The sequence below is a fragment of the Amblyomma mixtum genome, chromosome 5 (genome assembly GCF_055824585.1).
Source record: "Amblyomma mixtum isolate Tamu chromosome 5, ASM5582458v1, whole genome shotgun sequence".
NCBI classification, from domain to species: domain Eukaryota; kingdom Metazoa; phylum Arthropoda; class Arachnida; order Ixodida; family Ixodidae; genus Amblyomma; species Amblyomma mixtum.
This window is the reverse complement of record NC_143016.1, coordinates 166,174,602-166,199,669: the sequence shown is the minus strand read 5'-3', so window position 1 is coordinate 166,199,669 and position 25,068 is coordinate 166,174,602. Positions and strand designations below refer to the sequence as shown.

The 25,068-nt window shown below is 46.5% G+C and overlaps 1 protein-coding gene across 3 annotated transcripts in view; it reads right to left on the bottom strand.

Annotated features, from left to right (window-relative positions):
• Positions 1–25,068, bottom strand: part of LOC149344504 (uncharacterized) — a 389,372-nt gene that overhangs the window by 9,038 nt on the left and 355,266 nt on the right. The window contains exons 2-3 of one of the 3 annotated variants that reach the window (XM_089546299.1): positions 4,603–4,991; positions 42–101 (exon numbers count right to left, since the gene is read on the bottom strand). In XM_089546299.1, coding sequence (XP_089402425.1) covers positions 42–101; positions 4,603–4,749 — 207 coding nt within the window. In that variant the 5' untranslated portion in view covers positions 4,750–4,991. Of the gene's footprint in view, positions 1–41; positions 102–4,602; positions 5,122–25,068 lie in introns of those variants that run through there. The other 2 variants (XM_089546300.1, XM_089546298.1) reach the window with 2 other exon arrangements.

Here is a 25,068-nt window from a genome sequence, read left to right as displayed (position 1 = left end):
GTGAACTCTACGTGAATTATACCCTGAACTAGAAGACTCACCATGTAACACTCCTTGTCTCCCTTGCATTCAATCTGCTGGGAACCGGTTGCCAGGCCAAGCTGAAAGTAAAGACGTAGCACGCAACTACACATGAGAGCAGTACAGTAATCTTTGGCCCGCAATTCTATGCAGTATCACTCGACGCGCACTAGGCTGGCAGGCAAGGAATCGTCAACTTTATTGTGTACCGATGAGAGAATTTAAGCAATATGGCCCGCATAACTACTTACTTCCATGTAGCGATGTAATGCGTATAACGAGAGTAGGTTTTGTTGAAAGCTCGACGCTCAGTCACTTCTGGTCTGACGGAGCCCGAATCACGTGGAACAAATCAAATTGCCCGTGATACTGCTTGTCCAGAGATTAACAAACAGCAAATAATGTTGCAGACAAATGGTTGAATCGGGACGTATCCGTGCATCTGATGTGAAAAGTTAGGAAAATTTCACTGCCAGCATAACGCAACTATTCCATTATATTCTATTCCTTCCCCGTTGTGTTGTTCAGTGAGTCGTTATCGTCGATATAAGCCAATCGCTGCAGCGGCTGATTTCAATGGAATAGAATCTAGTGCAAAGACAGTGTATTAAACCGAATTAAAGTACACCAGGCGTTTCAGGGCAGTTCTCGACTAATTTTTAAAATAGGCTTTTAGATTATTTTTGCGCAATTTCAAAAATTCGAAATACCATATCCTAAAAAATGATATGGTATTGGTAACGGCGAACTGCAACTCTCTACTTACAACCAGGCCTCTGGCTATAAGAGTGAAAAAGGTACCTATTAGAATTTAGTTAATCACTTAAAAATTTAAACAGGCCGCCATGCGGTGTCTCCATATTTTAAGCAGCGTAGTGTTGATAGCCGGTGGATGTCAGCGGAAATATTGGCAGCAATTAAAGAAAAGAGTTACTGTGGACGCAAGTAAGGCGTGCGCCTTCTTGCAACGAGTTGCGACTCAAGTTTAAGATATGCAGAAACAGAGTCAATGCGATGGTCAGGCTTGCCAAGCGGATACACTGCCGGAAAAAAGTTTTCGATGCACGTTCTGGTAGCAGACGAACGTGGAGGTTTGTTAACGACTTACGAGGTGAGGTCTCTGCCATGTGCAAGGACAGGTCTATTCTGGGACATTTTTCAAGTGATGGTGAAATGGTTGTGCAATAATTTAACAGTTACTTTTCTCGTATAGTTGGCGTAGCAAGGCCACATCCGAACACATGTTCCTTGAAGCACTCTTTGGCAGAATCCGCCTACCTGCCTCTTATTTCCGAACATGACCTTCAACGTCTGCTTGCAAGCCTAAAACCTAATAAATCTCCTGGCATCGATGGAATCTTAATTGCTGATTTATGCAGAAATTTTCATGATCTTAAATGCGTGTTACTGACAATACTGAATCATACTATTTCAACAGCCGAAATACTAGTCCTAATGAAAACCGCCATTATCATTCCATGTTTCAAAAATGGAGCACGCAATAGGGTAGAAAATTATCGACCCATGTCAATTTTGCCAGCGATATCCAAAATACTTGAAAAACACTTGCTTCAGAGTATGCAGGGTTTCTTGGATAGATATGGTGTCATTTCTGCTGCACAGTACGGATTTGTGCAGGGCAAGGGCACCCAGCTTCTTCTTGAAGATTTCGCTGATACTTTGAATTTGGCTTTCGAGTCTAACCAGGTTTGCATGTGCATTGTTTCTAGACGTGAGTAAAGCTTTTGACAGTGTTTGTCATAGCCTGCTCTTAACTAAACTTGATATGTTAGGATTTAGAGGCTTGTTTTTGTTACTGCTTGCTAATTTCCTACAGAACAGACGGCAGCTAGTCTCAGTCGCCAATTTTCGCAGTAGTTGTATTGATATCAACGCGGGTGTCCCCCAAGGGTCCATTCAGAGCCCTTTGCTATTTAATATCTTTGTTAAGGATCTAGTTGACAAAGTTCCCGGTCGTTTGTTTCAATGTGCTGACGATACCGTTATCTTTTCCTGTGCAAAGCACTTTTCTGATGCTATCAATGATCTTCAAAGTACTAAAACAAAAGTTATGGACTGGTTCGCCAACAATCTTAGCAACGTTAACGTATCCAAAACAAATCTGATATGCTTCTGTAACCCTTTAAAGAAGTTGACGCTTGACCGGTCTTTACTTTTACATACATCTGATTGTGCCCCGTGCTCCTGTACACCTCTGGTTTACGCTTCCCGCGTAAAATATCTCGGTTTGCTGTTTGATAGTGACTTATCTTGGAATTCTCACCTTCACCATGTTTGTCAGAATTTACGGGCTCTTTCTTGCCTGCTGTTCAATATTAGATACTACATGCCTTTCTCCGTTAGAAAAGCAATAATTCATGCCTTGTGTTACAGTGTTTTAAGGTATGGCATTACAGTTTATGGGCATTGTGCGCATCGTTGGCAAAACAGACTGAACTCCATATTGCGCTCAATCTTAAAAAACAGTGTTTACGATTTACGCCTTCCAAAGGAATGTGATGTTCTTAGTTTTCTAAGGCTCCCAAACTTTAATGCTGTCTTATTTGAAACGGTTGTACTCAAACATTTTTAGGAAAATGCGTATAAAGTTGAGTATGTTCCGAGTAGATCTCTCAGACCAAAAGAGAGATATAGTATTCCCCGCTGCTCCACTCGCTATGGTAAAAGAACTCGTGCATTCTATGTTCCTTCGTCACTAAATGTGTTGCCGTCAAGAGCATTTTCTGTGAGTACAAATTATAAACTAAAAAAACTATTGCGTTCATCTGTTTTCATCTGACCTTTAACTTCGTTTTTTGGTATAATTTATCGCCTGTTTTGTCTCGTCGTTCCTTTCATGGTCATTTTCCTGGACTTTCATCGCCTACATTGCCTGATATACATTTGTTGTTGATGTAGTTTAGTGGATTCAGCGTTTTTTCCAGTTAACTGTGAAGTGTGATGTGTTTCAACGTTTTTTTGCTATTCCTATTTTTCTGTTGCTTTTTGCTAATCTTAGTTTGTAAAGCGCCGCACGCGACTTGCCTCTACCTGCCAGGCGCTGCCATAGAAGCCCAATGAGGCTTTGGCAGGCCTGAATCTGTAAAATGTCTTTGCAGTGCAGAATAAACTGACTGACTTTGCTAGTTAACAGCTTCGCCACTTTTCCGGCGTACGTGAACAGTGGTATTACTATGCCGAAGAAAAAATATCTTTGCCTAAAAAAACCTCCTGTGAAAATTTAACTCCTTTTAGACTTCAATTGCAGAAGAGCTCGATCACTATAGTGGAGGGCTCCGGATTAATTTGGAGCACCTGGGGCTTTTTAACGTGCACTCACATCGTTCAGCACAAGGGCGTTTTCGCACTTTGTCTCCATCAAATTGAGGCTGCTGCGGCCGTGATTAGTCACGCCTATACTTGAGCTTATAGCAGCCGAATGGCGAATCCACTGAGCCACAGGGGCGAGTTAAACTGGATTAAAGTAAGTCACGTTAAAATAAAGCGACATTGACGGTCACCGATCAGAATTTCTGCCAATTTCTCGACAACAAATTATTTATCTTTTGTGGCGTTATGTGTGGTTCAAATTATAAGTTTACAGCGTCAAATTAGCGGCGAATAGAACTGGTTAACAGGGAAAATATTTCATTTCTCAGAGCTGTGAGCGAAGCGTTAGAGACCTCCAACGCAGTCGACTGTTCCGATTGTTTCCACGGATGCCTCAGTTTGTGCTGCCGACGGCTCGCAAAGTTAGCGGGCGTCAACACTGGAATGTTCAGAGCCGTGACTTCGACAAGGACATTTTGTATCTTGCGGGCATCATTGACTAAGAAATCGGAATACGACTGTCCTCTCGAAACCTGAGTATGCGTTCTTAGTTTTTCTTGCTAGGGGGGCAGGAATTACGGAATGAAGATATTTTACTGCTACAAGGACTGAAGCCTGTTTCACATGCAAGCGGGAACGCTAGTGATTCCTGCCGCCGCGGCCTAAAAACCTGTTTTGAGGCGTCGCGGCGGCTCGAGCGGGCAGAGCGACGAGGTTTCAACGAGTTGGAGGATCTCGCTGCGACGCGCCGCTCAGTCGCTCGCATGTGAACCGGGCTTGACACCTCCACTCGCGAGAACTTCCTATTTTCATTTTTCTCCTTAAAAGAAACAAAAATTTTACTGCTATTTGCCTCAGGCACTTGCTGTCAAAACTGCGTTTCCTGCATATATCATGCGTGAATTACTGAATTAATTCACGGCCAGGTATGTTGCACAGGCTGCGCAGTCAGTGTCAAAGCGAATACGTTTAAAACAACTGTCGCGGCCGTGGCGCGTACATTTCAATGGAGCAGAGATGCAGAATCCCCGTGGCCGAGTGCCATGCGAAGTGAATGCAGGGTAAAGAACCTCAAGCGGTCGGAATTTATCCGGAGCTCTCTGCTACGGCGTCTCTCACAACCCTGTGGGCAGCTGTGGTACGTTAAAGCTCTGGTTAAACGAACTACGTATCAACCGCCGCGCTCTCTGAACAATTCAGCTACCGCATAAATGCCAGCCGTAGGCGTCCACTACTTCCAAGGTCTCTCACCTCTCCGAGGCAGGTGGCTCGGCACTGGGCCAGCCGGAGTCTCTCCTGGAGGGCACCGGCGATGTGGAGCTCCCGCGTCGGCCGGTGGGCCACCACCACGCCGACTGCGACGAGCACGCCCAACACGAACACCTTGCTTGCGAACATGGCTGTGCCCCGGGGCGAAGACCACTAGCGCGTCTCCGGGTGCGAACTGTGACGGGGTCCGGGACCACTCGGAGTCCTTATGGGCGCTCGGTTTCCTGTGTCCCGGAGGCTGCTGATGCGAGCACTGACGATGGCGGACACCCTCTCCATGCCGCCGCCTGTGCGCTATCGGTCCCCATTTCCTTAAGCTGGGCTCTCCTGCCTGCGTCGATTTCCTTGGTCTGCCTCCATCTCCTAGTCGCCTGCGAACCGATTGAAAACAGTTTCCTGCCTTTTACCCTGTTGTCAGTCGCGTTTCCTCTGAGCGCTGACACCGTTGACGACAGTGATTGCATGACCCATATTTCATTTCCTTCTCATGTAAGGCCTTTGGGCTTGCTTGTACGGTCCTCAGCAGATTTACAATATTGCGTGCTGATTACGTTGTCCCCGAACGAAATAAAATCAGTGAAAAAACACAGTCTCACTTTGCCCTGCACTGGTAAAAGAAGTTACCGGGAATTACAGTATACAATCCGCGCCCAGTGTACAGTCCGTTCGGCCTATTTTTCGCCTAGAAAGATATTTTTCCATTGCGCTGTCCGCATAGGGTATACGGCCCATAGAAATTGAAATTGAACTTTATTCCCTCGAGGCGGAAAGGGACTCGAACAAAAGTGAAAACATATCACTTGACGTGGTTCCAGCCCCCATTTACAAGGCGTACAGCAGTTGCACATTTACATATATAGCAGCCTAATCAAGACAACGTGCCCACATAGCAAGTGAATCAAGACCTTCTTGTCTGAAAAGAAAAATTAGTTGGTCGCAATCTACGTCAATGTCCCATTTTACACAACAATAAGATATCCCCATCACATCAAGGCCAGCATAATACACCTGAGAAAAGAAAAAAAAAGCACCATTATACAATTCGTAGCGAGCATAACCATCACTCTTGTTTTGTAAAGTCTTCAGAGTTTGGGTGCTAACGTTTTCGATATTTATATCGTGTTTATGGACATAACTTAACAAGGTTGGAAGTTAATATTCGAGCATTTGACGGCTGATGGTTGTGCGCATGAATGGAATTTTCGAAATTTCAGTTGACCGCGATGTAGATCTACCTTCTCTTAAACTTAGATTTGATATGGTTTGAATGAGGACCTCATTGTTTTGGACATCGTGTTTATATCTTAGCAAGAAGTGCAACAAAATATATGCGCACGCTCACTGCAAGAAACCTCGCAATAGAATAATGGTTGGGAATTCCATGTCATATTCGGCGATGCTTAAAAAAAAGCTATATAGTTCTTCTCTGTAGGTAGTCGGCAAAGTGCAAAATTTCAATGTAGAAATATTTTATAAATTAATAATTATGTATTGCCTTCGAAATGTGTGCCACTAGTTACTGTACAGAGGTAGCCCCACTTCCTCATTTTCGGGCTCCTGTGATAGGAAGAAAATAAAAAAAACTGCGACAAATTGCACTCATGCGAAGGAAATACGAAAACATTCTTTTTTAGCCGGCACAATCTATTCCAGTTTGATTAAATTCAATTATGACTCTATTCCAATTACGATGTCTTTCGCTCTCAAACCTATTCCAATTCTCATTCTGTTTCAATACTGAATACTTAACTACGCGGAGTGAGTCGCACTAATAAATTGTGGCTAGTCCTCATATGACACCGCAGCAGTGACGCTGCGGTTAAGCGATGCGTCACTCCTCTGACAGGCATTTAACAAAGCCACTGGATAGGCTTGTGAGGAACGCCGGCAATGAGGGAAAGAAAGAGAAAGAAAGGAGGCCGGTGGTAGCAATACCGTACATTCACGTTTCCCATCGCCTGAAAAGCATTGGTCAAAAAGCTGGCGTGAATGTTGTGATGACGGCTCCTAATAAACTCAAAAGTCTGTGCAGACGAGTCAATTCCGACCCGACCAAAAAGAAGCAGGGATGCACGATAAAGCGTCGAACCCCCTTTGTGGAATGTACCGGAGGCCGTGTTTATTCGTTGCCAGTGACATGTGGGAAACAATACATAGGGCAGACTTGCAGGTGCATGAATGAAAGGCTACTAGAACACAAAACTAATTTCGAGCAAGCTTGCAGAAACCAGGGAATTCATTGCAGAGATTGCCCTTCAACAACTTGTGCACCTGATTTTCAAAAATGTAGAGCTTTGGCTAATCACAAAGACCAGTTAGTCCGTGAAATAATCGAGGCAGCTTCGATAACGAGGCTGCGCGACGCTTGTGTTAGCACGCCGTCTGTTGCTTTAACAAAGAAAGAATTCGATATGTTAAAAATGTGATTATAAATCTCTCTGATTATTTGTCTTAGGTTGTTATTTTAGGACACTTGAGCGATATGGTTGTGACGCATGTGCTTCGATGGTGTGAAGAAGGTATAAGAAGCAGTGTTTCTTCGAAATAAAAATCAGTTGGAAGTCAGCGCTTGTCTCTTGTCCCGGTGTGTTGCGCTGTTCCGTCACAAACGAATAACCAACATGCACAAGCTGCTGTCCTGGCAGAGTAAAGGGCTCCGGATAATTTTGATCACCTTGGGTTCTTTCAAGTACACTCACATCGCACAGCACACGGACCTCTATAATTTCGCCTCCATAGAAATGCTACTGCCCCGGCCGGGATGAACCCGCCTCTCTCGGACCAGCGGCCGAGCACCACAACCACTTAGCCACCGCGGTGGCGTAGGGCTGCTGTTGACTGTTCGATTTTCTTCTTAGTCATTTTCATTTTTTTTTACCCACTCTTCGTTCTGCGTCTCCCTCCTCTTCCCTATAGGTGGAGAGAGGCAGGAGGAGAACGGGACGGCTGACAGGTTGTAGGTAGAGAGACGCAAATCCTCCTAAACCCACCTAGCAGGTGGAGACTTCACACAGACGCCTACACCGACGCCAGACAATTTTCGCCTTCACGACCCTCGCAGTAATGCCGCATTGGAAGTGAGGGACTGCATGCTCCAGCATAGCTATCAGAGGAGTGAACTGATTAAAATAAATTAACGGGTGCTGAAAATAAGAGAAAATGGGGAATGTGATTTTAAATCCAACGTCAATTTTAAAAGACGCACGGGATGCGTTGAGGGGAGAGACAAAGGGAGGGCCGGGGACGCACTCAAAATGTTGGCTGATGCGAAAAAATGAAAGCCAGGCGCCAAGTGCCATGCAAAGAAGGGGAAAAAAAAGAAACAACGGGGTAAAATAAAGGACGTGAAGCCAGAAGTATCGAAAGAGAAGATAGGTTATGTTTCACCTCGAACAACGCGATAAAGAAGTAACAAAAGAGGACAGAAGAAGAAACGCAAGGAGGAAAAGAAGGAAGAGAGCAATTCCGCTGAAATGTTCAGTTTTCGGATCTGGGATCATGAATGGCAGTTTACCAATGTCCCTGAAGAGAAAAATATACAACAGCTGTATCTTCCCGGTACTCAGCTACGGGGCAGAAATGTGGAGGCTAACAAAGAGGGTTCAGCTTAAGCTAAGGACAACGCAGCGTTCTGTGGGAAGAAAAATGATCGGTATAGCGTTAAGAGAACGCAAGCGGACAGAGTATGTGAGGGAACAAATGCACATTAATGAGACCCGGCCGAAATGAAGAGGCAGAAATGGGCTTGGGCAGAGCATGTAATGCGAAGGCAAGATAACGCTGGTACTTAATGGTGAACGGAGTGGATTCCAAGATAAGGCAAGCCTAGCAGGGGGCGGCATATAGTTAGCAGGGAGAGGCGGGGGGGGGGGGGGGGTGATTAAGAATACTGCGAGAGAGGGTGGCCGCAGCTGGAACAGGACAACTTTAAAGGGTCAGTCCACTGAATTTTATCGGCCATATTTTCTTTGCGGCAACCGATAGCTCTTTACTCAAATTACCGTTTAGCCGGGCGTGGTGCCAAGAAGTGCGGTAGAACATTTTAAAATAGACTTTATTGATGTGGGAACACATCTATATGAGATGGGAGTCTCATCTGGCAACCATCTGGATTTCCGCCGCGCGGTGACAAACATGGCGGCGCCCGTCGAAGCCGGACCCCTCGCGCTTCGGACTGAATTCTCGTTGTTGCTGCCTTTTTCAGTGCGTTCACTGGCCATAAATGGGACGCCGGTCTTTCGCTTCGTCTCATCTCGCATATAAGAAAACGTATAAGTGATAAATTTGCTTTATTCTAATAATTAGAGTGACGATTCTGCCGCTTCTAGGCTTAAGTGGAGAGTCGATTTGTTTACAGCAATGGTTCCGGTCCTGACAACCAGATGACGCCAGTATAGGCCGAGTTCCTTTTTGCATCTCTGCTAGCATACGCTGAACTAAATGTGGGAATGCGACCGCGTTTAGCGTACGTATAACTATTCATGTGACGTATAACTATTCATGTATAACTATTCATGTGATTCATGTATAACTATTTCATGTGATTTACAGAAAAAGCGAGCGGTACGCCTTCTACAGTTTATTAGAACAAAACGTACGTTTCTCTGATATTGGGGCATACAAACGGTACGTAGAATAATCACTTATGGTTCTACAAAAAAAGACTACCACCTGCAGCAACAAAATGAACGTTCGGGGTCGCCACCATGCATTTTTACGCGACATTTAACGCCGAAATAAAATATAAATTCCTGCCTAAACCGGGAGCAGTTCCCTCGATATTGATGTTATAGGGTGCCAACTACCAGAACATGCCATTATTTATACACTCATCTCGGTGAGTAGACTGACTCTTTAAGTGATTAGGTATGGGAGAGGCCTTTGTCCTGCAGTGGGAGTAGTCAGGCTGATGATGATGATGACAATCTAATGTACACTAAGCAGTTCTAAGCTGCCGAAGAACCCATTATTTCATCTATAACATTGTGCTGTGAAAAGTGTGCATCTCCAAGCACGGAAAGAAAAAAAAAACACCATTGATAGCACAGCTATAGAAGGCAACGACCAGTTGCAAGTCTCATCATTGGGAGGTTTGGTTCAAGAAATATGTTCGGTGTGCGAACACCCCCAAAACGAACGTGTTCAACCCTGCGCAAATGATGAAAAGGACAAAGCTTGTAGAGCATAGGAAGGCAAGGGAGACCGAGTCGGACAAAGCGCGATTACACCACATCAAAATGTGGTCATGTGGATACTTTCCACTGAGGTCTTTGACGACAGTTAGTTTATCTTTTGTGCCGCATATGAGGTCTTAACGTTTTCATGCAAATTACAGGTGTTTCTTCGATTCACTGCTTATAATACGTTCCTGCTTCTTTTTTTTCAGCCTGTATGAGTTGTGAACTTCAAAAGCCGGCAGCCGTCAAGTAAGACGTTGATCAAAGGTCTTCACGCAACGCTGCCGGCTGTCTATTGACCCTAGCGACGCGACGGCACCGCCATCTCCGAGCTGATCATGCGGCGAATTACGCGCGCTGAAATTCCAGTTCCTGCTTGTGCGGCCCATCGCGACCCTCGTCTCGCCAAACCCAAGCTACGCGTTCTTCGCTGCATCCGCTTCAGTGCACTCCTCAGCCCTGTCCGTTCTCTCCTGTTCTGTCTTCGGCCCTTCCCTGCATTCTCCGAACTTTATGCTCATCAGGAGCACTTCTCCTGCGCCAGTCAATCCCTGCATTAATCCGGATCCTTCTGCCCGGACGCGTAGGGAATGAGCTAGCAGACGAGCCCGCTATTATGAGCCTGCCTCGGAATTTGATACAAGTACTAAACTGCAAGAGAACAAATTTTAAAGCAACGTTGCTTTAAACTTCGTTCTCTCGCAGGCGCAAGTTTAAGCAGCACGCGGTCGTGCAGAGGCGACAAGCGTAATCAAATCAGTGGCATGTACGGCAATACCTGCAGTGTGCCTTAACCAATCGACTGATCCGGTTATTACTGGACGTGAAGGCTGCTCTTGATGGCCTATGTCAAAGTACACGATGCGGTGTATTTTTGCGGCGCAGAGAGCGCTCATGTTTTGCTGCCCGTTCCGGTCCCGTGTAATGTGTCACTGTGAGCGAAACAAAGCGAAATGCTCAGTAGGCCGTTGCTTTAACGCGGCCGTGAGTCCGAAATGTTTCATCCGGAAGAATGGGGAAAACAGAGCAGGAACGTAGAAGCACTGCGCAAAGTACGCCGGTTGGAAGCACCAAGCTTTTGGAATATATCTAGGTTGCGCTGCTGTTGTGGAGAACGTTGAACTGTTATTTCCAGCCGAAGCTCATTCAGTAGCGAAGTTCTCAATCTCGATTTTTTTAAAATCTCCAGAGAGTTTTCTTTTTTCCAAGCACCGTATAAGGAGTACGCACAGTCTCTATATGGTCGTACCTGCTTGCTTTAGCCGGTTTTGTCTGTATAAAGAAATACATAACAGTTGAACGATCCTTATCAGAACAGACACTATGAACAGACACAGAGGCAACCGGACAGAAACATACAATTTCTACAAACTCAGACGCAGTCTGCAAGCAGTGCACGTAGCTAGGAACCAAGCCCTCAAACAGCGTGCGGCACTCCAATATTAATGCGGAAGCATTGATTGCCTCATGTGTGGCGTGTGCAGGACCTGTTAGCAGAGCATGTCGGCAAGGCTTATCAGAGCGTGTCCGCGCGAATATTATGGTGTGTTCGACTGTAACGTGTGTTGGGGTGAGTACTGATGTTAGTCAATGATGAATGTCAAAAAACTTGGAGACGTCATCTAAGGGACACGTGATGACTGTCACATGACAACGATGACTTGTAAAAACAGTTGCCGACATAATCGAAAGGTCACGTGATAAGTGTTACGTGACAATGATCATTTGCAAAAAAATTTGCTGACGTTCAAACGCAAATGCTTTCCCGTTTCTCCAATGCTGCAGACTGCACTGCTCTACAATTTTCCTTTTGCTTCTGTTCAGCCAAAAATATAGTTGACTGCGTACCTCCCAAATGCGGTCACAAGCGGTACCTAGTGTACCGCGTTTCTGCGTAGTTTTGTAGCACACTGAATTAAGCAGCTCTCCTGGGCACATAGATGAAAGCCGTAAAATGGACATTAAGGGCAACTGCAGCCGTTTCTTGTTGTGAGCAAAAATCGATTCCATGGCTCCCCCTGAGTAAGTCGATGTTTGTCCGGCAGCGGAAGATATTTGTTGCGGAGAACGCTTTCTTGTCACTCGAATGAAAGTCATGGCGCCTACACGAAAAAGGTCTCTGTGGTCACGTGCGGAAGCGAATGGCAGTAAAGCCTAGCCATTGTGATCCGGGTCCAAAAACTGTGGACGCATCCACGTTTATTTGCGAAATCGGTCGCTGCTGGCGACTCCCGTATTTAATTTCTTCCCTCTTTCTAGATTATACAATGTTCTGCTTTCAGCAGCTACCGTCTTTGTTGTTAAAGGGCAACTCCGGCGTTTTTTCAGCCATTTTACGTCAATGGCTGTTTTGTGTTTCTGAGAACCTCCTCTTATGTGTATAATACAAGGTTTTCAAAAGCAACCCTAAAATAATTTTTAAACACCAAAAAACGCAAAGCTCGAAACCGAAACCGCAAAACCGAAACCGGAGAAGTGCCTTCGTGCGGTATTGACTGTGACGTCACTAGCGTGTTCGCCGTGCTGTGAAGTCCCCGAAGATATAGCAACTACCCTGAGCCGCACTGTCGACATGACTGAAAGCGCGGAGAACAGCTTTTCCGAGACCAGCGGGTCTTTAGAAGACGACTCATTCGACGATTCTTGACTGGACGAGTCACCTTTCAGGTATGATCCCCCGCCGCGCGAGCCAGCCGACTCACACCACAGGCCGCGTCACCTGCAGCATGGAGACGGTCTGAACACGGAGAAGTAAGTATTTGAGCCATTTCTCGTGCATGCATTTGTGACACAATCGTCAGAACAAAAGTTGATGTGATGCTCCCGCTGACAGCTGTTCGTGTGGCGAGTGCCGGTCGACCAAGTCTGATGAAGGAATCTGCTGCCGGAACGTTGCCGCAGTGCACAACGTCCTTACAGGGGACTACATCACCAACAGTGCTCTCTTTGCGAAGCTTTGTTTCGACGGCGAGCTTTTGGAAGTGAATTCACGCCAGCTACAGTTTTACAATCCAACATACTTTGAGCACGATGACCAGAACATGTGGGCGGATCCGTATTATTGCTATCCCTTCGAGGTGGAAGTGCGATTATTTCGCGAGCTTCTCAACTTTTTACTGCCGCATTACGAAATTCGCGACGCACGAAGCAATGCGTTTATTGTGCATCGCTTTAAGCTTCAACCGCTCTGATTTATGCCTGTGAGCTGTGGTCGTGGATGCAGGTTTGTTACACACGGCAGAGCGAAAATTACGAATAATTGGGCCTTTTTGTACGCGCCTGTCGAGTTCTCTCAACAACCGGGAGTAAATGTAATTTTGGTGCAAAAAGGTACATTGTCTTGTTCTGGAGCAACGTTTTGCATGGCCCATTTCTTTCACATTGAAGAGAATAATTATGACCCGTTTGCAGCCAGCTGTCAGTGCATTTTATTTATTTTATTTATAAATACTGGAGGCAGCAGCGCTGTCCAAGCAAGAGAGGGATTGCATGCATTGCAGCAACAGTTCAGCAAACATATTTCCATTTGAGCATTCAACAATAGATGAAGGCAAACAGTCACACCGATGTGTTTTGAGGGAAAAGTATGAATTGCGCAGGTGGTCGAAATAATTCAGGACACCTCCACTACAGCACCTCTTTCTCCCTTTCTTCTTTCACTCCTTCCTTCTTTCACTGCTCCCTTACGTCGCGTTTCGAGTGTCCGCGGTTCGGGTGTCCGTTACTGCGTCATTTACTTTCCTCAAAACCAATTTTCAGTTTTCCTCTGCATTGCCAACGCCAGCGCGCGCCCGACCAGCTTGACAGGCCGCCACGCCAGTGACGTCACAGTACAGGGTGGCCTGTAGAAGTTGCTCGATCAATGGGTGCCGCTCGCTTCGAGGAGCGCTTGTCTTCAAAATTTGATTGCGGAAAAACTACGCCGCTTTCAGGAGCGAAATTTTGCACGAGACATCAAACTACCTTAAAGAATACAGACCTAAAATTTTACTTCGATCGATGGATATCAAAAAATCGCCGGAGTTGCCCTTTAAACGCATTAACCTATCGATACAAGCGAATTTCAGTTATTCCGCACCTCTTTAATTGCTTGATGCCACCCGCCACTTGGTGTGCGAAGTCTTATTTACACCCGTTGAAAGTGAAAAGTGCAGGTTAAAAAACTGTAATGGGCGTTGTGAACCTGTGCGTTTTGCGGGAGATTTTCAAAATTTTTGTCTGCTGGTAAGTGACGTGTCCGAAATGAAACCCGACTTCTGCCACATGTCCTTCGACAGGCCGAACAGCCCCACTTTGGGAGGAAACTATACTCCGGTAATCACAGGCGGCATGTGTTTTATCCCCTATATCATAAGACAAGTGCAGAAGACTGGAATGACGGCAAAGGCAGTGGTCAGTCGTGATGCGGGGAAGCTCTGACGCGGAGATGCATGCAAAGCGGAAATTAAGCTCGTTTGTGCATCGATAGGCGACGGTCACTTGACACCACACCGCTTACTAGAGCGCGCTTATTTCCGCTGCGACGCCCGAACCGCCTGGGCAGATAACGCCTGCGTAGACTGGGCATAGTAGAGCTCGTTATGCGCTGATATGTTTTCCTCATCTCCTCGCGCTTGACGTCAGGCTAGGATGCTCGGACAAATGCGTTCACACGCAGGGATTGGAGGACATCCTGCCACCAGTGTTTCCGTGGTCGCATTTCCCTCTGTCTGTTCGCAATTGCTTAAAAGTTCCTCTACCATATTTTGAAAGTTCATTGATTATTACTGCTTCATCTGAAATAGAGTCGTTGTGAAACGGTTTAGTAGAAGTATTTCACAGTGACTTCCGTTTGCAGTGTGCAAATAAAAAAAAGCTTTATTTAGTGCTTCAACTTGTACATCCACGCTGCTAGGCGCGTTATGTCTTCTTGCAAGGCTATCTCCAGTGATCGAAAAGCCCGCTACAAACACTCCTGATAACTTTTTAAATATAATATTTAATTTTTCAAAACAAAAACTTTCAAACAACGCCATTTCAATATCATAACAGGCGCCCATCAAGCTCTGAATAGCCTTCTTTGCAGAAATGACCACAAGCAGAAATCGTGTAAGAGAGGTCTGGTCTCGTGCATTAAAATTGTGACACGGATTATAGCACGGCTGTAAAAAGTGCTGCCCAAAGCAGTTCTGAGGAGGCAGCTGAGAGTGTTCGTCGGTTGATTTTGGCGCTGTTGGTTCATGTTTACCGCCCAAGAGAACTATATGTATTGAGATATCTAGAACGCATACTTTATTCTATCCTCAGTGCAAGCAAAACACAGGGGAGTGGGTGATACAAAACAAACTCAAAGGACACTTAATTTAATTAAGTGTTGAGAATTCGTTAGCATTGAAGCCTAAAGTGCGCTCAACCTGCTTCTTCTCATCTGTCATTGATTCTCACAGAATACGCTGAGCCTGTGCAACCGCCCATACACTATCTTGAGCCGCCGCGGTGGCTCAGTGGTTATGGTGCTCGTCTGCTGATCCGAAAGACGTGGGTTCGATCCCGGCCGCGGCGGTTGAATTTCTTTGGAGGAGAAATTCGAGGCCCGTGTACTGTGCGATGTCAGTGCACGTTAATGAACCCCTAGTGGTCGAAATTTCCGGAGCCCTCCACTACGGCGTCTCTCATAGCCTTAGTCGCTTTGGGACGTTAAACCCCATAAACCAACCAACCATGTATCTTGAGCGACATACTTCCGTGTTGGCCCTCTCCACTTGCGACGATCTTCCTCTATGGTAGACACAGGTGGCGTTGATTTTGTCTCCATTCCGACCTGATGCATAGAGTTATCTATACTACGTCTCGTATACATCTGGTGCAGCGCTGTGAAAGCTAGCGCTATTGTTTGCGCTGCCTACATCCGCGGTCAAAAAGTATTGCGTTCCTTGTGGTGAGCGAAAAGTAATAAATGCTTTGCCGGCAGGCTTATTACACATATGTTTGTCATAAACTTTTTAAATGCGCTCTTACTTGGCGACATGTCGTCGCTTTCTCGTACCTTAGACCACTCGGCCCCAAAACAAGCACAGAGTAACGCGCCTCCCATTATTTTTTCATGCGCACTGCTTCCGTAGGTTTCATATGGTTGCATACGATGCATGAAACGGAGTATAGACTCGTCAGTACACATTCAAGCGCACCTGCCAACTGACGCAGAGACCGCCTCCACGCTCGGCCTTGTCACGTGACCGGCACGCCTGCTAACTCGGCCATGTTCGTAGCCTCCTGATGTGACACACACCGCCGATCACTGAGCGCTCGTCCATGTCATTTGGTTTCATGACGTCGCAAACCCCATCGGCCAATGAGGAAATTTTCTCTGCAGAGGCTTTTCAGCACATCGTATTAAAAAAAAGAAGATTGTGCAGCGCAAACAACAAAGGGGCACTAAGTACAACTCTTTCCAATTTTGTACTCATTAGAAATCGATTCTGCGGTTCTCTCTGTTTGAGCTGATGCCCTGGGTAGCCTAAGAGGGTTCTCGCACAACTGCCGTCCTTAGCGTTCGATAAGGTTCCACGTGACATTCACCGTAATACAGGATGTACTAAGCCTGCCGCTATGGAGAGAGTGGCACGGGTAAACACTCTCACGGTTAGCTTACACGCAGCATAAATACCCCGAACGTATAGAAGATTGTACAGCCGCCGAGATAGCTCAGTTGGCAGAGCAGCGTAAACGAAATTCGATGGTCGTTGTTAGTTTATTTTAGATTATGGAGTTTAACGTTCGAAAGCGACCCGCCGGTGGTGTGAGGTTGTTTTAGTGCGAAAGCACTAATTCTAGACGTCTACCCGGCTCACCGAGTCTGTGTGAAGCTTGACCTTTAGGATGACCTTGGCCAAACCATAAATATATTAATAAATAATATATTGCCGTCAATGGGATTCGAATACGTGACGGCACTAACAGATTAGCTTTGCTGGCCACTGCTGTCTGACATTCGAAGAAAATGAAGCAACAACTGGCCCAACGTTCAACCTTCCTGAACTGCACGAGAGCACTACGATATCACCGGAGCCGATCACGCCTTCTGTTGTTGTTGCCTTGGTGGCATGGTCTGCAACAGAGTCTGCAACAGAGTCTCGCGCAGTGCATTGCAGATCGTCGTCTCTATCTACTAATACTACTATCGGACTATAGCGTCTCCAGACGTGCCGACTACCCAGTAAAGCAAAATCATAAACCAACCAGACTAAACACAAGCTTTCACACGTCTACTTTGTTTAACTACGTTATAACCGTACGAATTTTTTTCCTTTTACTGTCGAATGAATTCTCCTTCACTTGCTAGCCAGCGCTCGTATTGTCGTAGTCTTCTTCTGTGTTCATGTCCTTTTTTTGATCCACTGCTAGCAATGAAAGTGAACAATTACTGCGGCTGAGTGAATGCTTTCCGTCACGATGGATGCCTGCCTTGCGTGTGAGCAAGCGCTTCCTGATCACACGGTTTGCTCATTATGGGCAGAACGCCAGTTTTACTGTCACGTGAATACATGCGCTGGAGTAAATGGATAAAGCGCTATAGAAATGTCTGCAGTCGAAAAAAAAGCGTAAAAGTGCTTCAACCGTTAAACAGCGATGGCCTGTATAGCAGTAACAGCGTTGTAAAAAAAAAGTATTGAACTAGAAGAAAATCCTGTTCAAGAAATGGCGCAGATTTGGTGCACGATTACTGAAGTTTTAACATTTAAGTCCAAACCAGACAACTTCAGATTACCAAAGCTACCGTCGATAACATTGAGAAAACCGTTCAGGTGATGTTAACTAAGTGTGCAGAGGTCATAACACCATCGGAGAACATAGTGCGGATTACTCGCTCTTCAAGAGCTCGTCGAAAAGGTTCGGATGAAGATAAAATATGCAGACACTGAGACAACCAAACAAACTTCAAAATACTCAAGAAGCCAAAACACTGAAATGCGATGAATTTTTAAACAAGACCGCCGCATTTCTTCGAAGAGTTAGGCAGTTTGGCCAATGACTTCAAACTTCCACAGCTTTGAAAGTCTAATAACGTAGTAGTATATCGTCTTCCTACAAAACGTTACAAAAACTAAGAGGACGGTTCCCGGGCTGCCGCGATTATTCGGGACACATGGCTCTAAGCAGATTGAATAGAAAAGAGCGAAGTGGGACATTTTTTTTTTTCAATCGGAACCGAACTTCTGCGAACAAAAGGTAAATAAAACTATTTAGACGCTTAAGTCACCTTACAAGTGGAATGCAATGGCAGATTTCACGTGTGTTGCAGCTTCTGTGGCAATTTTCATGTGTGTTTACGACAGTTTCTTAAGAATTGTTTTTATCTAGGTTGCTTTCTAGAAGCTGGGTTGCTCATATCTTGGTAGGCAGGTTGTGAAGACGTCGCAAGGTGACGGGATCTTTTTCGACCATTCATTGTTTTCATTGCCTCCTGCACGTGTGGGCAGGTTGCTCACAAAGCGGTGGCCATGCTGCCACCTGCCACAGTGGGCAGGTTGTTGTGACGTCACAAGGGCACGTGACTTCTCTAGACCAATCAGGGTGGCCGAAGCCCATGTGACCTGTCGATCAATAATCGAATTTCGCTAATCTAGACATCGGCGGGCTTTCGGTCAGATGGCAGCTCTAATGCTGCCGCATCAAAAACTGATCTGCGGCCGTAAATTGCAGCCGTTTGTTCCACTTCCCGTTGGTTTGGTCGAGACGTCACTTATGACGAAAGCAACAAGAGGTGCGAAAGACGACCAATAGCAGACAGGGCCTGTTTGGATGAGGCGCCTCCACTAGCCACTGATCCTCCGCCGCAACCAGCCCGGCCGAGGGACATCGACCACCCACCTCACAGTTCATTTCCAGAAGCGAGATTAGCGCAGATAACGGTCGCCACGCATGTCAAACGCACAGCCACCACGCGGGAAGTTGTTTTAGTCGAGAGGTGCGCACTGCAGCCTTTGACCAAAAGTGATGCTTTTCTGTGGATATTTTTTAAGTGTATTTTAGACGCAACTAACGAATGGGTGAAACGAAACTTTCCCAAATTTTATTAAATGAATTTCAAATTATAATGAGAAGCACTGCACGTTTTCATATGCCGATCGGCGCATGAGCTCTGATACTTTTTGCTGCTGAAAACCGCAGACCGTAGCAAAGGTTTGTTGCCTTCCCAGAAGCCGTGCTTTCTGAAGCCGTGCTTGAGCAAGTTTGAGATGCGTTCTGCTTGAGTGAGAAAAATAATTACTTGCACAAATACAGTAAGTGTAGTTGGAGATATGGAAGTGCTTCAAGCGCAAGCGCAGTTTGACAGAGACATTAATGAAACTTCCATTTTTATATTCTGGAAACGCAAGGCCTAGCTGTATGCAGGCTGTTTCACGTTACATGAATCAAGGATTAAAAACAAGTAGCTGACCGCAGCTGGGCGAAACCAACGACATATAGTTTCCCACCGTCTGGCGCTCCTCTGAATATTTTTTTTATAATTACACTGAATTAGTTTATTAGTGAAGAGTAATTATGCAAATTTTCTATTATTCACTTAAGGTCACGTATGTTTCCTTGAGTTGTAGTGGAACCCTTTATGCCTCCATAGGGACACCCGTGTCCCACCTCCATGATTTTGGAAATGTGATGTCCTCGTGAACTGAGGGTAAACTGAAACGACAACTGCTTGTGGTGTCATCTATGAACTGTCAATACAAACATATTACACATTTTTTTTGTTACACAAGGTGGCGCTGGCAGTCTGTACTAGGTTCGAGGTTGCAAGAAGGGAAGCTCGTGGGCTGACCTGCTGTTTTATGGACGTCGCGAAGGCGTATGACAGCGTACCACATGAGCCTCTAATGCAACGCCTAGAGTCATTGGAAATGCCATCCGCCTGGATCGACGTGCTTCGTCGCCTCTATGCACGCTGCACAGTGGTGGCCACAGTATCCGGCGTCAGCTCGGAGCCAGTGGCCGTACAGAAAGGGTTGAGGCAGGGCTGCCCGTTGTCCCCTCTTCTGTATATGTTGTACGCTGCAGGGGTGGAGCGCAAGCTGTTGGAAGCGCAGTTAGAGTTCACGCTAAGCTACATCAGCGGTGGTGTAAAGGACCGATGGATATTAAGGCGGAAGCCTTTAATGCCTCATCGTTGTAAGCAGAAGTTGTCGACAGAAAATGTCACGCTTTTCAGTTGGTCGAAACGGTCGTGACGTCACAGTGCGCGAATTTCAAAGGGTGCCAATTGCACTTTGGCTACTAACCATGCAACCAATTAAAGGGATCGTATAGTGATGCTCCAAGTTAGTGGGACTTAACCAATTAGCCTTTCTAGTCAGACCAGATAAACAAATAAAACAAAGTAGGAAATTTTCCGACCTTGAGAATCGAACCCCGGTCTCCGGAGTGCGAGACGAGCACGCTACCACTTCGCCATGCCAGCTTTTTTTTTTTTTCTTTATTGCCGTCTGTGACATGATAACAAAATGTACAAATGATAAAAACATCAGCCTAATTCGGCTGACGTATCAGGGCTTAAAATCTTCTCAATGCGACCAGTTCATCAAATACAGTAATCCATTCAGGTGGGTCAGCTTGTGCTCGGTACATTTCTCTCAAGCTCGCAACACTTTCAATAAAGTTTTCGCGCACCGAGCGAACGTTAACATCCGCGTGTCGCACTTGCATCCGTGTCCTCCAGAGGCTGTGGAGGCCCAGAAGCATGATTAAATCATACGGTACTCCTGCTTCATTCTGAATTGGCAGGAATCTGATGCCGTAGGGGTCCAGGGGAAAATCTTTTTTGACTGTTCGTTGCAGCACATCCGAATAGAAAACGGGGTCCAACAGTCCAGAAATACATGTTCTACTGTCTCAGGTTTTTTGCATAAGAGACAGTTTGTGGTCCATGGGACAAAAATCCCCTTTTCGTGCAGCCACGTTTTAACAGGAAGTGTATTCGAGTGCAATTTAAAGAAAAAAGATTTCGTAGATGGGTTCACAGGCATATTTTTAACTCTCTTTAATACATCGTGCCCTGGGCCTCCACGATAAGGTAACCGGTAGATTGGGGTCGGTAACATGGTGTCCACCAGATCCTTATACAGCTTTTGCTTTGACACTTTAGATAAGTACTCAAGGGAAAATCGCACATGGAGCAGCCTAAAAGAGAGTACAACTTCTCGCATGTACCCATTGACAGTGCCACACATATTCGCACAAGATGAGACGACAAATTCAGGAAGAAGTCTCTGCAACCGCACTTGGATAACAGTCATAAGAAAATTATCCCTTTGATTTCAGAGAAAGAAAAAATGCGAAACAACTTGACGCAGAAATAAATGCACAAGGCCGAGGCCTCCTTTTTTCACTGAAAGAAACAAATTGGTACGGCTGGTTCTCTCCCAGTTTGACGACCAAATGAAAACAGCAAACACTCGATGCATCTTTTGAATACTGGCCCGAGATGCGCACAGCACATTCATCAAATACCATATTTTGGATACAAGGAAAAGATTGCAGACGGAGGCTCGCGCAAACATTGATAACTGCCTCCCTTTCCAGGCATCTGCTTTCTCCCTCGCCCTTGACGTATCTTCATTCCAGTGTTCACTTGCATCGCGATAATGCACTAAGGGGACGCCGAGATATTGCGTCGGCAAAGACGGCCATCGCATCCTGGAAAAGTGTTCAGGCATCGCTTCCCAGTCGCCATGCCAAAAGCCAGAGCTTTTGTCCCAGTTTATGAGACACCCCGTTTGTTTGCAGAATTTATCCACCGTGCTGATAACCTCAGTAATGCTGCCTCTGTCTGAACAGAATACCGCAATATCGTCCGCATAAGCAAGGATTTTGACGTGAGTCGACTGCAATCGAAAGCCCGTGATGCTCTCACTTTTGATGATAGCTAAGCACAGTGGCTCCAAGTAGGCCGCAAACAGCGGAGGCGATAGCGGGCATCCCTGCCTTACTGACGAATGAACTGCTATCCTGTCTGTGAGGTCACCATTAACAATAATGCGCGTGGTGCAGTTTGCATATGCCATCTTAACACCTTCTGCAATAATACGGCCTACATTAGCGTGCTCCAAAATGCTGAAAATGACATCATGGGAAACGCGATCGAAGGCTTTTGCCAGATCTAGCTGCATCATAGCGATGCGGTCCCCGAGCACATCGCAACATTCCAGCACGGTCCGTGCGACGTGCACATTTGTGGCGATACTCCTACCTTTGATTCCGCAAGTCTGGTGCGGCCCAACCAATTTCGTAATTATGCTCTGCAATCTCTTTGCTAAAACCTTCATGTACAATTTATAGTCCACGTTGGTGAGGCTTATCGGGCGATAATTTCCCACCAACAACCTCTTTTCTGGGACATCAGATTTCGGAATCAGCACTATGTACGACGTGGTGAATGAGAGTGGCACTTGTTTTCTTTCGTAAGCTTCATCTAGAACTCGTAGCAGTAACTGAGCGACTGTGGGCTTAAATGCTTTGTAAAATTCGGCCCCTATTCCATCAGGTCCTGGAGCTTTTCCGGCTTGCAGGTCTTCGATTGCAGTCTCTATTTCTTTTGCAGTTATGGGCTGCTCAAGACGCTCCTTCACTTCGTCCTGAAGTCTCGGCAGGAGAGGCAAAAAGTCAACCAGGAAGGCCTCATTCATGTCACGCGTATGTCCAAGAAGCTCAATGTACTGCTCTTCAAATAGCTGCTTGATTGTAAAAGCGTCATTCGTGACTTCATCTCCGTTCCTTATCTGCCTGATTTCGTTTTGGCAAGCATAACGCTTTTCGTCACACAAAGCTCGCTTCGTCGGCGTTTCACCAGCCCACAGTTTCTGTGTCCTTGCGCGTATAACGGCAGCTTTATACCTTTCAGTGTCTAAGCGTTCGAGCAGGCTTTTCACCTCCCTTAGGTCCTTAGAAAACTTCCCAGGCTCGGAGCTTTCCATGCCTATTAAAAATTGCAGTTGCTCGCGAGCTGCTTTTACTTCCTGTTTTTCTTCGTATCGCTTCAAGCAAGTTTTTTCAGTGGCCCTTCTTTTTATCCACTCCTTGAAATCTTCCCACTGAACCGCAACAACGCTGGGTCGCTCCTCAAGCAGCTTCTGCATTTTATCCGCAATATCAGTTACGAATTCCTCGTCCTCTAAAAGCTTTACATTAAATTTCCAGAGGTTCCAGTTAAATTTTGTTTTTCTTTGCTTTATGCCGAAACTTGCGATCACTAGGCAATGATCACTGAAAGCTACAGGTATAACTTTGCAACTCGTGCAAAGAGGCACGAGATCAATGGGTGCATAAATTCTATCCAACCTGGCATGACTATTACGCTGAAAATGAGTGAACTGAGGTTGATTCCCTTCGGTAAATATACTGCCAATATCCTCTAAGCTATTATCATAAGCCAGAGATTGAAGCAATTAAGCACTCTTGTCACGCACAGGCGTACCCTTCACTCGATCATTAGCGGCACACACACAATTAAAATCTCCCAACAGCAACAACACTCGGTCGCAAACAAGGTAGGGCTCCAAACGGGTAAAGAGATCAAAACGCTCAGATTCAACATTTGGAGCATACACACATATAATGCGCCAACATAAATTGCAAAAAGAAAAATCAACAACAATAAGCCGTCCACTAGGGCAAGAAAAAACCGACTCGACAGTGATGCCTAAATTATTTCGGACAAGTAATACGCACCCACCCGAGGTGCCAACGGAATGGCAAACACAAACGTTAAAGGCTGCACGAAAGGTGGACACCATGCGATCAGTGGATTCCTCACTTTCGATCTTAGTCTCTTGGACTGCAACTATGTCAAGCGCGTTTTCAGCAAGCAGGCGGTTAAGCTGGCACTGACGCCGTCGTGCACCAAGGCCTCTCACATTCAAAGTTGCTACATGTAAAGCTGTGTCTAGTTTCATCGCCATGCCCTATGAAAAGGAGACTTGAGTCCCACAGTACCCCTCATAGTCAGCCGAGCAGTCTTCTTAAACTCACTGTGCATGTACGGTGTCGCCTTTCCAGATATCCGCGTGCAGGCGTCGGGAACCCATGGGTAATTCCTTCGCCAGCAGATCCAGATCCGTGCACACAGTCTGATGGGTACCACTCCCCACCAAAAAAAAAGACAACAAGGAAAAAAAAGAAAAGCAAGCAAAAAAAACAGCACAAATGCACATTGCAGAACTACGGAGGCGGTTTCCCCGCCTGCCTTGTCTCGGCCATGACGTTCGGCCGCGGCTTGAACATCGGACGCCGGATTCCCGGGGCCTTCGACGGCGGTTCGTCGCTGCCACCATCAAGATGCGTCTTTTCGCCGGCGCTTTCCTCGCGGGAGCGTTTTCCAGCCGTTAGGGTGCCAGCCTCCTCAGTGAAGTCCATGCCTTCGGTGTTGGCAGGTTCAGCGCTGTCCAGAGCTTCGGCCGCGGCTTCTGGCGCGCTCTTCGGCGCGCCATCGCCACCCTGTTGAAAGGCACTCTGAACTTGTACTACACTCGCCGGTACCTCACTTGACGACGCCTTCTGCTTCGTCAAAACCGTAAGCGACGGCCCTTCCCTCGCTGCTGGTTGCCCGTCTGCACGGGCTGCATCTTCCGCATCAGCCTCGTCCATCAGCAACTCAGACTTGTCTACTCCTGTACCGGGGCCGGTAATGCTCGCGTAAGTGCGGGCACACTGTCCATCTTCATGGCCGAACCGTCGGCAGGTTCCGCAACGCGGGACTCGGCATTCCTTACGGATGTGCCCCGTACTCCGACAGCGTAGGCACAACGGTGGTCTGCCCGGCACAGCAACGAGCGCCAGCTCACCGCTAACATTCAGCTGGTGCGGCAGGTCGTCCAGTTTCACGCCAGCTCTCAACTTCAACGTGACGAGTCTAGTAGTCGAGCCTTTTTCTGACATACCACTCACGCGCCAGCGCTCGCGGGCAACTTCCGTCACTTTTCCGTACGGCGCAAAGGCAGCCCGAACATCCTCGTCTGGCACGTTGTGTAGCAGCCAGTGAAGTTTCAGTAGCACGTCTTGGTTGGCCGGGTCAATCACCAAGCAGCGGCCTTTTTTCACTACCAGCTCACCGACACTAATAATCTTGGTCACCGCTTCAGCATCCTTGAGAGTGACGGCCCAGACGTGGCTCATCCGATACGCCCCCATTGCGATAACATCGGGGAGCAGCGACTGCTCCGCTAAAGCGTCGCGGAAATCTTCCACCCGGTACGGGCGGGCCCTGATATCGGCGTGCAAAAAAACCGTATTCAAAACGAAC